Source organism: Ranitomeya variabilis, chromosome 5 (assembly GCF_051348905.1).
Source record: "Ranitomeya variabilis isolate aRanVar5 chromosome 5, aRanVar5.hap1, whole genome shotgun sequence".
Lineage (NCBI taxonomy): Eukaryota > Metazoa > Chordata > Amphibia > Anura > Dendrobatidae > Ranitomeya > Ranitomeya variabilis.
In genome coordinates, this window is record NC_135236.1 from 127,640,899 (window position 1) to 127,654,035 (window position 13,137).

General features: G+C 43.2%; 2 protein-coding genes across 4 annotated transcripts in view; one reads left to right on the forward strand and one right to left on the reverse strand.

Annotated features, from left to right (window-relative positions):
- The window catches only part of LCTL (lactase like), a 65,960-nt gene extending 61,198 nt beyond the window's left edge, over window positions 1-4,762 (forward strand). Inside the window, exon 15 of the mRNA XM_077263262.1 lies at window positions 4,630-4,762. Coding sequence (XP_077119377.1) covers window positions 4,630-4,745 — 116 coding nt within the window. The 3' untranslated portion in view covers window positions 4,746-4,762. The remainder of the gene's footprint in view (window positions 1-4,629) is intronic.
- ZWILCH (zwilch kinetochore protein) overlaps window positions 4,484-13,137 on the reverse strand; it is a 132,317-nt gene continuing 123,663 nt past the window's right edge. For 2 of the 3 annotated variants that reach the window (XM_077263259.1, XM_077263261.1), the window contains exons 16-19: window positions 12,809-12,904; window positions 10,457-10,575; window positions 7,802-7,907; window positions 4,484-4,741 (exon numbers count right to left, since the gene is read on the reverse strand). In XM_077263259.1, coding sequence (XP_077119374.1) covers window positions 7,816-7,907; window positions 10,457-10,575; window positions 12,809-12,904 — 307 coding nt within the window. In that variant the 3' untranslated portion in view covers window positions 4,484-4,741; window positions 7,802-7,815. The other variant, XM_077263260.1, reaches the window with a different exon arrangement.

A 13,137-nucleotide genomic window follows, 5' to 3' on the forward strand; every position in this document is an offset into this window, starting at 1 on the left:
GTGATATTGGTCTATATGACTCCGGCAGTCGTGGGTTCTTCTCAGGTTTAGGGATGACCACAATAATGGCCTCCCTCATGGAATCAGGCAATATTCCCCTCTCCAGTGACTCCTCAAACACCCCCAACAATCTGGTCAACAACTCCTCAGAAAGGACACCGTAAATTTCAACAGGGATGCCGTCGGCCCCCGGGGCCTTCCCCCCCGCCATGGACCTCAAGGCACCCTCCAACTCCTCCACCGTAAGCGGCCCATCTAACCAGTCTCTATCCTCAGCTTCTAATCTAGGTAAACTTGCCTCTTCTAAAAATCTGTCAATGTCACCTTCTCCCTGCCCGGTATGCGATTCATACAGTTTGCTATAGAATCCCTTAAAACCATCTAAGATTTGGGCCCCCTGTGTTACAATACTACCATTCTCTAGTTCTAGCGCATGTACGTGTGACGAATCCCTTTGTGCAGACGTTACCACTGAGAGAAGGTGACCCACCCTCTCTCCTTCCGCGTAAAAGGCCTCTCTTTGAAAAGTTCTCGCCCTTTCTGCTTTGCGTAGGTGTAATTTGTTTACCTCCTCCTGAGCCGTTTTCATACGATTCACGGTGTCCTGTGAACGTAAATTACTAAGTGCGGCCTCTGCTGCCCTCAATTCTTCCAATATCACTTTGTCAGCTTCCCTTGTTTGTGTTTTATGTCTAGATATCTCTTTAGATAATATACCCCTCAAATAGGCCTTCATGGTGTCCCAAACCACATGTTTCGCTGCACTACCATCATTAAATTTAAAGAATTCCTTTATCTCTTCCCCAATCTTCCCCATATCAATAATTTGCAACCAGAAGGGATTCAACTTCCACCCCAATTTAGCCATCCCCCCCCAAGGCCTTCAATTTGAATTGTTACTACCACTGGACTGTGATCCGACACTATTCTAGGCAAATAATTCACCTCTTGCACCAGCCTATCCATTGCTTCATTACCTAGGGCCATGTCAATACGAGATAAAGAGCCGTATGTCGCTGAATAGCATGAGAAACAGTATGTATTAGTATTGCGCACTCTCCACAAGTCTTTCCATGCCACTTCTTTCAAATAACTACCGAACGCTGTCAAATTCCCCTCTTTCCTCAACATAGCATGCTGCCCCCTATCCCAATGATCATCAATGATATTGTTAACGTCCCCTATTATAAGTAATGGAACTCCACCCCACCTACCAGATATATTTAGGATTTCCTGTAGTTTTTTCCCTGAGTACGGTGGAGGAATATACACCGACACAACACATACCAGTCTAGCAAACACCTTACACACAAGGAATACGTACTGTCCATCACTATCTATTACCACCTCTACCTCCTCGAACGGTACGCTTGTATGCACAAGGATTGACACTCCCCTAGCATAGGCCGAGAATGTCGCATGGTAAGCCTTCCTCACCCATCTCTTATCCAATATACCCGTTTTTTCCTTTACTAAGTGAGTTTCTTGAAGGCACACCAGCGAGGGTCTCTGTTTTACAATATACTGCAAAATAGCCTTACGTTTTGTAACATTCGATAATCTTCTAATGTTCCAGCTCAAAATCTTAACTCTATCTCCCATCATTTTGCATAATAGTTAACCTTCTCCTCTCTTTCCCCCCATTGGTCTTCTTTACCCCCCTAAACTGGGCCCTCCTACCCAAACCTCCCCCCCAGCCCCTCATTATTACAAAATAACCCCTGACCCTACCCTTCCCTTCCCTTAATAACTTCTCCCCCAACAACGTTATAACAATCAACGTATAAACTCCTACTCCCTCTCTGTATGAGAAAGGGGAACGCGCTGTTGCTATCCCAGCAGTGGCACAGAAGCCGAAACCACCACAAATAGATTGCCCTCTATCTTCCAGTCGCTCCTCCCCCCGCCCTTTAGAAACAGGATATATAAACAGTTGCGCCGCCGAACACAACCCTAGCGCACAAGAACCAAACATCAAATTCTTTTAGTAGCAAATCAGTATTAACCATCAACTTAATTTTCCTCCTCCCAATCTATCACAATGGTCAGAAGACCGCATTTAAACCCTCTTCAGCGGGTTTTTTCTGCTCCAATACGTTTGGCGTTCAAGTCCAGCCAATGTGACACTTCCTCAGGATTTTGAAAAAAGTGAACCCTGTCCATGGCCACCACACGTAATTTAGCCGGATACAACATAGAATAGGCCAGTCCTAATTCACGCAAGCGTCTTTTAGCCTCTCCAAACTTCATCCTGAGCTTCTGTACAATTGTAGAATAGTCAGGATATATAGATACCCGGTTACCATCGATAGTCAATTCCTCCATATTCCTGGCCTTCCGTAGCAGAATATCCCGGTCTCTGTAATTTAGGATTTTAGCTAGAAAGGTCCGTGGGGCGGAGCCAGGGGGCAGAGGTCTAGTCGGCACCCGGTGAGCTCTTTCAACCGCAAAAAGGTTTGTGAGACTGTCCCCTCCAACCTTAGTTTTTAGCCATGTCTCTATGAACTCAGTGGGATTATTTCCTTCCGCCTTTTCAGGTACACCAATAATTCTCAAGTTGTTCCTGCGCGAACGATTCTCCAAATCATCAGTTTTAAACTCTAACTCCACAATGCGCTGGACATATTTTTTCTCTCTCTTTGCCATTTCAGCAATCTGATCTTCTGCACCTCCCACACGTTCCTCCAACAGTTCAACTCTCCCCTCCATTTTATGCATAGCTGTGCGAAAAGAGGCAACTTCCCCTTTAAGATCGTCCACCTGGACAGTTAGAGTTGTCAATGCAGTTTTGCAGAATAATACTGCAGAGAATATATCCTTCAGGGTTGGCTCCCCAGTCCCATCAGCACTGCCAGTCTCCATTTGTGAAACATATTCTGGAGTCAGCTCAGCTACATTGTTCAATGGAGGATTTCTCACTTCTGATGTAGTAATAGGTGCTATAGGGGATCCACTCACCATCCCCTCTGCCTGTGCCCCAGACCTCATCCTAACCTGCTCCCCTGAGATCCCCTCTTCTTCTATCACCTTTCCAGCGGCTCCCTGCCTCATCCGTCCTGCTTCCTCTGTCCTCGCGAACTGCTCCAACCTGGCGATGACCTCCAGCCTCTTCTGGTATGCAGCACTTGCTTTAGCCGCGTCTTCAGCAGCGCTGTCGGCGCCATCTTGGGAGCGCGTGCTGCCCGCCATCCCGACTTCTTTCTGCCTTTTTCTTGTCATCCTGCTGTGTGCGCACAGCGCGGTCAGTTCCCTCCACTCTCCGGGCACTCAGGAGTTCCTCCACCGGTATGTGGCGTTCAGCGGCGCCTCTGATAGTACCGGATCAGCGTTCAGGCAGCGGGAGAGGTCCGACACGCGTCCTCTCACATCTCCTGCTAGGTCACGCCCCCCAGCCTCCCCTTGTCTGACAGACCCTAAGCTGTGTGACTTGAGGCAAATTAACTGTCAGTCAAGCGGCAGTGAGCTGGGATAGAGCTGGAGTGAGGCTACAGACCTACCATGGTCCTTCAGCCTCATTTGCTTATTAATTCAAACACAGTTTTCTCAGTACTGGAGGCCATGTGAAGGTATTGCTGGACTAGTCTTTGACAGAGGTACATGTGCATAGAAATAGTTTGGGGTGTGAAATCTGTCTAACAGATTCTCTTCAAGACAAACAGAGAGGCAAGACACGGCATTACCACTCTAGCAACGGCATCATTGACATCAATACCAACATTGTTGAGTCCAATGCTATATTATTAGATATGTTCAAGGAATGTTTAGTCAAGAAGGATGCTGCAATACCTTATCATTCTACAATGTCGCAGAGTACTGTGGACTAAGGTGTTACTACAGAAAAGTTAAAATGGTGGTGCTGTATGGAACAAGTTATAGCACAATGAAGTTTGGATGTAGAAATTTCTGCATTGTAATGGTTACCGGTGCAAAGGATGCCCATCCATCACAAAAAATCCCTGTATGTAGATGGTTAAGATTTAGGGGCGCCTGTGTAAACTCACAGCACCCCAAGCCTCGTGTCGTGGAGCTGTAACAACTTGGGATTGTCCAGGATTTTACGTCATCAGCTTTCCATGCTCACTCCACTTTTGTCTCTTGTCTTCTTGAAAAAAATCAGAGGAACAGAGGAATGCGGCTGCAAATTTACTGCGGCTAATTTATGGTAAGATGTGCTTTCAAAAACCCATATGCTATATATGCCCTAAGTGAGAACTCGTCTTTGTACATACAAGAGATCTTGGTGGGAAATAGATTGTTACACCTGTTGGAATGTAATCTAGTGATATCCTCTGCTATAGCTTTCCCATGAGATATGAGACGGTGGAGCTTTCCATAGCATTACCATGTAAGCTCACACACGGTACAGACATGTTAAAGAGTGATACTGGCCATCCTGATTGTCAGTAAATATTCTATGTCTATCGCCATCTTGATCCAGGATCCCTTCACCTCCTATCATGCTAAATAATGTTATTACCGGAGGGAAAGTCATGGTGATACATTTATTAGGAAGCTTTACATGTAAATCACATAGCAGTCTGGAATTTCTGATAAATATAACGACGAAAGCTTGCAGGGCTAGACCATCCAATACTTTGATGTTCATATTGTGGAATTTTCCCATCCTAGACCCACTGACCAGCCACATGGAGATGGTGACGGAGATTGTTGTGCCCACGGTCTGCACTCTGTGCATTCTCATCAGCGCTGTGCTCTTGATGATCCTCCTGCGCAGAAAGAACTAGAACAAAGAACATGGTACACAGAAAATCACAATCTGATCAGTGCTGTCAACTCCGCCCAGAACAAGGACTTAAAGACCTCTTCATCTGGTTCTCTACTGAAGAAACGGCATGGCGTGAGAAACGGAGCTTCTACGTGGCCTTCACAGAAGAGGACTGCGAGTGTGTACACTTGTTGGGTAGTGACTTTTAGATTGTAATGAGTTTTTCCCTATAGTTTATTGAGCTTATCAAATTAGGAAAGGAATCAGAAACCAAACTAATATATATGCCAAGACACAGCGCCCTTCCACAGACCAGAACGTTGCCAAAAAGGTTTACAGCAAAAAACTTTGGGGCACAGGGATAGCAATGCTGAGTGTTTTGTGTGCAGTTCATTGGACTGATCTTCATGATGTCGTAGACTGATGAAAAGCCTTTGGATGTGGACTATGGACAACGCTGCTCGAGTAATAGATACAGTGTAGAAAGAGCTTATTTTTCGCAAGATGTGTTAATAAATCTACAGTAAAATGAATGGTGACATGTCATTCTTTACAACTATACAGTTTCTCATTTCTAAGAATAAAAAAGAATAAAAATAAAGAGTGGTTGGTAAGTGATTCTGCAAAGTGTATTTAAAGGGAACCTGTTTGGTTCAATAACACAATTAACCTGCAGATATAGGATTAATCTGCAGGTTAATAGTGTTCTAAGGAGGTGCGGCACCTAGGACAAAAAGTAACCCCATTTATCCAGACTCTCAGTCATGCAGGCAATTACAGTCACCGCTCACAGAACTGACAACGGTGGTTGTAAGCATACGCGACACTGACTGACAGCTCTGCACTGCTCAGCTGGCTGTCAGTCACTGCCGGGGCGTACTTAGGCTACGTTCACATTTGCGTTGTGCGCCGCAGTGTCGGCGCCGCAACGCACAACGCAAACAAAAACGCAGCAAAACGCATGCACAACGCTGCGTTTTGCGCCGCATGTGTCCTTTTTTTCATTGATTTTGGACACAGCAAAAATGCAACTTGCTGCGTCCTCTGCGCCCGGACGCGGGCGCCGCAGTGACGCATGCGGCGCAAAACGCAAGTGCGACGCATGTCCATGCGCCCCCATGTTAAATATAGGGGCGCATGACGCATGCGGCGACGCTGCGGCGCCCGACACTGCGGCGCTGACCGCAAATGTGAACGTAGCCTTACAGCTGCTGTTCTCAGTGCTGTGAGCAGTGATTGGAAATACTCTGGAAACGTTTGAGGACTGAAAGCCGACGGCTTCCAGCAGAAAAAGTTAATTTACTTCCTTGGATGGGCACCTCCATGACGTCATTAATCTGCAAATTAACCTTAGCGATATCAGACATGACAAGTTCCATTTTATTGCCCATATTGCAATAACACAACAGTATGTCACATACAGAACAGAGCCAATACGAGACAATATGAAAGCAAAGTAATATGACCTTCCATAAAAATATCAGTCAATGGATTCAAATATTAGATTTGGCAAAGGTCTAATAGGTTCCCCATACCCATTAAAGTTGGCAAGCTCTTGAATTAAAGCCTAGATGGTCCCACCAAAGTTGAAAAGTGTTTGATGTTTTGGCGTTTTCACTCTACTTTTGGCCAGGTCTGCAAAAGTGGACATGACTAGGGAGGGACAGTGGTGGAACAGGGCATGGAAATGTCTGTCCATCAAAACTAATCTAAAGTGGTGGCATCCCTGACTGGAGTAACAACATTGCTGGTGAGGGCTATGGGAGTGCTTACGGAGTGGCAGGCAAAAGGAATCTGTTATGTTAGTCAGATAGTTCAACAAAGAATATTAAAACCATTTTCCCAGTTACAGGGAGAATTCGGGCTAAAACCTTCTGGGGAATATCAATATGCTCAAATGAGACACGCCTTTGGAGCTCAAAACAGGGGAGCTGGACTCAGAATTCAAGAAGATATTGTATTGGACTATGTATGTGGTGACGGGACTACAAAGGGAGTTATCTCTACCCTGTATAAAGACCTATTGCATACACACTTGTTGAATTTTCCTATAAAAGCGAGAGCTAAATGGGAAAGAGATCTGGGCCCAATGGAGAATGAAGTCTGGGAGTCGGTGTTGGAGTGGGTTCCACGAATTTCACTAAGCGAACCGTACAGGCTTTCGCAGCTTTACATTCTACATAGAGTTTATAAATCTCCGGAAATTATGTATAAAGCGGGGCTACGGGCTGACTCTGAGTGCCCGAGATGTAAGACTGAGAACGCAGGAATATATCATATGATGTGGACGTGTCCAAGACTGGCTGGTTTCTGGTTGGTGGTTCTGAGTAGAGTGGAGAGTGCGTATAGATGTAGGGTTCCGAGAGATCCGATTGTGTGCTTACTGGGATATATGGATGAAGTTGGAGTGGAAAATGTTTGGAAGATAGCAATCGCTAGGTTATTGTATATGGCTCGGAAGGTGATAGCACGAAACTGGATTAAGGAGGATCCACCTGCTAGGAGAGAATTCCTTCAATATGTAAAACATGGTCTCGAACTGGAAAAAGGGGTTTATAAAAGACGTGGGAAAATAGCAACGTTTGATAAAATGTGGTCTCCGTGGATTGAGTTGGGATAGTGGGTAAAATGTGTTGGGTGCAGAGGGCCTTTTGAATGATGGAAGTTACTAGACGTATAAGCGGTCTTAACTGAGATATGTAGGATGGAGAAACATTAATGGCAGATATGGATGTTTATATGGAGCTGAGCTGTCCTTTGGGGGGGGGGGATGTTGGGATTGTTGAGGTTGTTGGAAAATGAGAAAATTTTTCTATGTAACAAATTGAAAGGTTACTGTAATGTAATGTTCTTGCTTATTCTTAATAAAAACCTATTTAAAAATAAAAAAAAAAACATTGCTGGTGAGGCGCATGCCCAAAATTGGGGCCTTTTTTTTTTTCGTAAATGGTCAGCACATGAATGAGAAAGATGGTTCTGTGAAAGCCCAAGTTAGAACAAAGACATAACTAAATAACAGAGGACAAAAGACACCATTTACAAAGTAATATTGCAATGGTATTTGTGTGGTATTACCTGACTGGCCATTTTCACAAGAAGTGCACTTGACTGCAGCTGATCTGTGACTGGTAATAAAGAATGTCTTCACTTTCTCTGCTCATTGCCATATCATTCTGGACATCTGGCAACAGAACAATAACATGGTATCAAATCAACGCCACAAGAAAACATGTTCAAGAAAATAAGCATTACCATGTATATACAGGCATAAGAGAATGTAAAGTGGCTCTGTATGTAGGCCGAACAGATGATAAAGAGGAACAGTGGTTTCTAAATATGCCATACGTTTTTAATACACAGTAAATCTCAAATATATGCAATACATTAATATCATGTTCATATTGTCTGTAGTTCTGCTGCTCCAAACCTTCCAGTAATGGTGTGGTGGCACAGCATCAAATATTAGGTTAGTTAATTTATGGCCATTTCTTCAGATGAGAGGCCTTTCATCCCTTGTAGTAATCTAGTTGCCCGTCTTTGAACTGATTCTAATTCTGAATATCCTTTGTAAAATGTGGAGCCCAAAACTGGATCCCAAATTCTAGATGTGGCCTCACCAGTGATTTATAAAGGGGTAACGATACGTTAGGCTCGCAGGATATTATCGCTCTTCTTATACACCCTAAAATCTTGTCTGCTTTTGCGGCTGCTGCTTGACATTGAGTACTGCTGCTCAGCTTACTTGTAACCAGAATGCCCAAGACCTTCTCCAGTTCTGTAGTCCCGAGTATATTTCCAATTATTGTAAATGCAGCAATAGAATTAGGCTATGTGCACACGTAGAATGGGCCTCTGCGGATTTTTCTGCAGCGGAATTGATAAATCTGCAGGCCAAAAACGCTACGTTTTTGCTGGAGATTTATCGTGGGTTTACCGCGGATTTCACTGCGGTTTTCTATTGGAGCAGGTGTAAAGCCGCTGCGGAATCCGCAGAAAGAAGTGACATGCTGCGGAATGTAAACCGCTGCGTTTCCGCACATTTTTTTCTGAAGCATGGGCACAGTTTTCTGTTTCCCATATGCTTGTAAACTCATGAGAAACTGCTGCGGATCCGCAGCAAAATCCGCAGCGTGTGCACATAGCCTTAATCTATACTAGGTGCATTACTCTACATTAAATCTCATTTACTTGTAAGCAGAATACCCAAGTTCTTCTGTTCTGTAGTCCCAAGCATGCTTCCATTTAATGTTTTTTTTCTTCTAGATTTTGCTTTTTATATGTTTAGAAAAGTACGTACTTAAAGATTACATTACAAAATCATGCTGACAGGTTAAGACATTACTGTAATGGCGCTGTAATACTGATTACATTGATACCTTTGATGAAGTAATCCACGTTGTAGATCTTTTTTAATAACCATTTGACATTTCCTGCTAATTTGAAGTTTGGTGCACAGGGGCCTGACTGAGCACGGGGCCCTCACCTCCCAATCTGCGATTCACCAGCCCCTCCGCCTGCCTCTGGCCTTTCAGTGACAGGTTACAGCTTTTTCAGTGACCTGCCTCCTCTATTTCAGAAGCCAGGGGCTGTACAGTGTTACAGCAGAATTGACAGCTATGTCTTTACATTACAAAATCATGCTGACAGGTCCTTTAAAGAAAGCCTATCAGAAAATTACCTATTGTTTTCATCAGGTTTTTCTTTTCCATACACTTAAAAATATATATATTTTTCCCCCCATCAGATGACTACCTGTATTAAAAAAATAAATAAAAAAAGATAATCTTGCAAGTTTTACTGAGGCGACAGGGCTTTCATTATATTGACACTTCCTGTCCTTTCAGGAAGAGCTTTCAGCAGGCTCATTATGATCACTGCCAGGATTACAATGACAGGTGACACCTTTATACACAGCTGATTATACAGGATTCACCAATCACAATAGACTATGCCACAGCTGACCCTGCTCCCCTTCCTTTCACAATGACCTTTGCACTAGAGCAGGGGTGGGGAATCTTCTTTCTGCCAAGGGCCATTTGGATATTTATACCATCCTTTGGGGGCTGTACGAATTGTGCTCCAACTCTGCCCGCTAAGTAGGTCCTAACGCTGGCACTGTTGTCAGGACGTAATCACTGCACGTGCCTCAGATTTCAGTAGTGAACACTGTGTGCATGCTCACAGAGCAAGAAGCAATTAATGGGCCAACGGCCGTCAAAAAACAGCTGCCAGCCCAAGCACTGCGGTCCACAGGGGCCAGATTGAAGGCCTTAAATGGTCCACAGGCCTGAGGTTTCCCACCCCTGCACTAGATGCTTCAAAAAGATGGGGTCAGAGTCTGTTCATTGTGGCTATATACATGTGTTGTTTCCTGAAACAGTTGGAAGTCAAAGTTTAAAGTACACCCCAGTGGCCAGTGAAAAATTGTAAGATTTATAATATTTATTTTTAATACAGGTATAGAAAAAATATATATATATATATATTTTTAATAACATGGTAGTATGTATTTAACACATGAAGCTGATTTAAACAAAGTTATTGGATGATGGTTTCCCTTTAAGTAACTACTAACATTTCTATCCATCCATTTACTGAGTAAGTGAAACACATTTCTGCTTACTGAACTTCTGCAGCTGAGCTCTCATCTCTACTGTCTGATATTTTCTATCATGTATGAATGTGAACAGAAGGTAAAATACAGATTATACCACAGATTGGGGTCAGTACCTGGAACATCAAATGACACGTGGTCTACAGGAGGTCTGGCACTGAGCTGCCACATAGTTTTGACTTCCTTCTGCCCATGTCCACTGAGGATCTCCACTCTCCATGTCTGTGGGTGAGTGCTGTAGGAAGACATTGGATTTAACCAAGTGATCTACTAGAACATCTCCTGGCATTGGACTAATAATCATAGATCATGATACACGCTTTATAGGCAAAGCGTCAAACAAGCATTTCTGTACACAAGGAGAGGTGAGAACTCTCCCTGTGACAGACCAGGGTAAACAAACAGGAAAGGGCCGGTCCATAAGAGCCGATATGGATGATAATTTGGTATGTGCTAAGCGACTGCCTCCTGTCGCAGAAATAGAAGGCAGAAGGTGTCTGGAGACCAAAAAAAATTCAAGGCTGCGGTGCAGCTTTGATGAAGGACACATTCAGTTTTGATTAGTGGTAGGCTTCAAAGGGGTTGTCCAGAAATAGTAAAATTAATCTCCTCCATTGGAAAACGGTTTTTGAAGGAAAAAAAAGCAGCAAACCACTCCCTTAGTCATAGACAAACATTAACATGTTCTGAGGGACCTTAACTGCTTCCAGACCACATAAAGACTTTAAAAGTTGAGAGGGCCCGGCAATATTTACTCTGCACGGATATTCTAAAATGTCAAAGCAAATTAAGTTGCTTTCACATGATCCTGTAAGTGCAGGAGCCAGCTATCAGCCAAATCTGGACTTCCCACAGAGAAGGCAGAGATGGTTTATTACCATCTCTGCCTCCCCAACTGCTGCATACACAGAGCTGAACAAGCGTCTCTCCCCCAGCCCCAGCTATCATGTGATCACTGGGTAGGGAGGGAGCAGGAGCTGCTGGGTCCTAAGACCCAGGTCACTCTGCTATGTAAGCAGAAGGCTGAATTTCCCCCATAAATGGGGCTGATATATCACTCACAGGGAAGACCGCAATAAAAAGAATAATATGTCAAAATACTTCTCCAAAGGTCTTTTAACACATGATGAGAGGCACAGTTTGTGACAAACTAAAAAAAAAAAGGAAAAAAATAAAACAAAAACTTAAAGACACATTCCAAGACTGCGAGTCCAAATCACTGAAAAAAAAATGCCCAATATATAAAAATTATTTCTATGGAAAGGAGAACACAATTTAAAATGTTTAGTTGTCTTATGTGGTCATAAAACATTTCCTATTTTTCATTACATTTTCCTGATATTTGGGAAAAATTTCATATAAAAATGAAATAAAAATTAAGCTTTGAATATTGCGTAGAAAAGAGGCAAAGTTTTTTTTGAATATCGGGAGCAGACATTTTTCTTTTAAAGTTATTAAAAGCACATGGATTTATATTAAAAAAAAAATAAAAAAAGAGAGAGATGTCTAGTCAGGAAGGGAGAAAATGGTACAGTCCTGAACTGGTGAAAAAGGATAACCAACCTTTGGAAGGAAGTTGTTTTTTTTTTTTTTTTTACTTAAATGCATATGGTTGGGACTAAAATAATTTTTGCAATTGGGTTTTAGTAAATCTTTTACCACACTTGCCATCTATAGCCTCTGTGTTGCACTAATGCTGGCTGAAACATTAGTTAACTGAGAATCCAGTCAGTGAAGTTTGTAACTCATTTATCTGTTAGTTTGTTTTCCCGAGCTCTTCTCAGCCGATTTATGATCACAGACCACATCAAGCTTAAATGTCGAGGGAAACAAAGTCTGGACAAGCCAAGCGTTGTGACATTTTTAATGAGACCCAATTGCAAAAATCATTGCTATTCTCAAATAGACGCAAGTATATATAAAAAAAAATCCCCAAAATGTCAGTTAAGTGAAGACAATTGTGGCATATCACCACGTCTGATCAACACCGTGCCACTTCCCTTTCTGAAGGCATGGACAACCACATAGATGGCTATCCTAATACTGCTGCCAATCTGTATTGGCAATAAGTAGTTGTTGGCATATCCTAGTGATTTGCCACCAATGTCTGATGAGCTGTAAAAAAATAAACAAATAAAATAACCCATGTTCTACACCAAACATTAACAATCCTATTTTTCAAGTAACCATGAAATACAAGTATTCGCATTTTCACCACAATCTGTCCTTGTACAAAATCTTCTGATCCTAATAAATGTAATGTGACAACAGCACGGCATTACTATTAGCGCACAGTAAAGGCTATCCTATGGAGTATTACATGGCAGTCATTCAGATAAATGGTCAGCCATGTCATTTATGGAGAGGCCAGCGGGAGATTTTGTTTTGATGGGCTGCTCCTTCTACCTCACACAGGGGGTGTTGGGTCATGGCACTCGGCTGGTATTCCTGACAACATCTCCACTTACTTCTGGTAGAAGCTGCTGATGACGCTCGGTCGGATTGGGAGCCGGAACACGTGCTGCTCATTCCAGGGGTTCTCTTTGTAGTATTTCAAACAGGACCTGAGGGAAGGGAATATAGAAACATTTCGGATGTAAATACTGCCTAAGGCGCTTTGCTTTAATGTGACTGGCTATCCAAGCTGTCAATCACTAGACTCCAACACAAGGTCCTGAGATCGCTGTGCCCCCACTTACGCCATGAGCCGAGATCATAGCTATGTCGGGACATAGTCCTGATGTTTAGCATAGGGAAAGATCAATTGAGGTATAGAAATGGTTAGGGCATAGGGGAA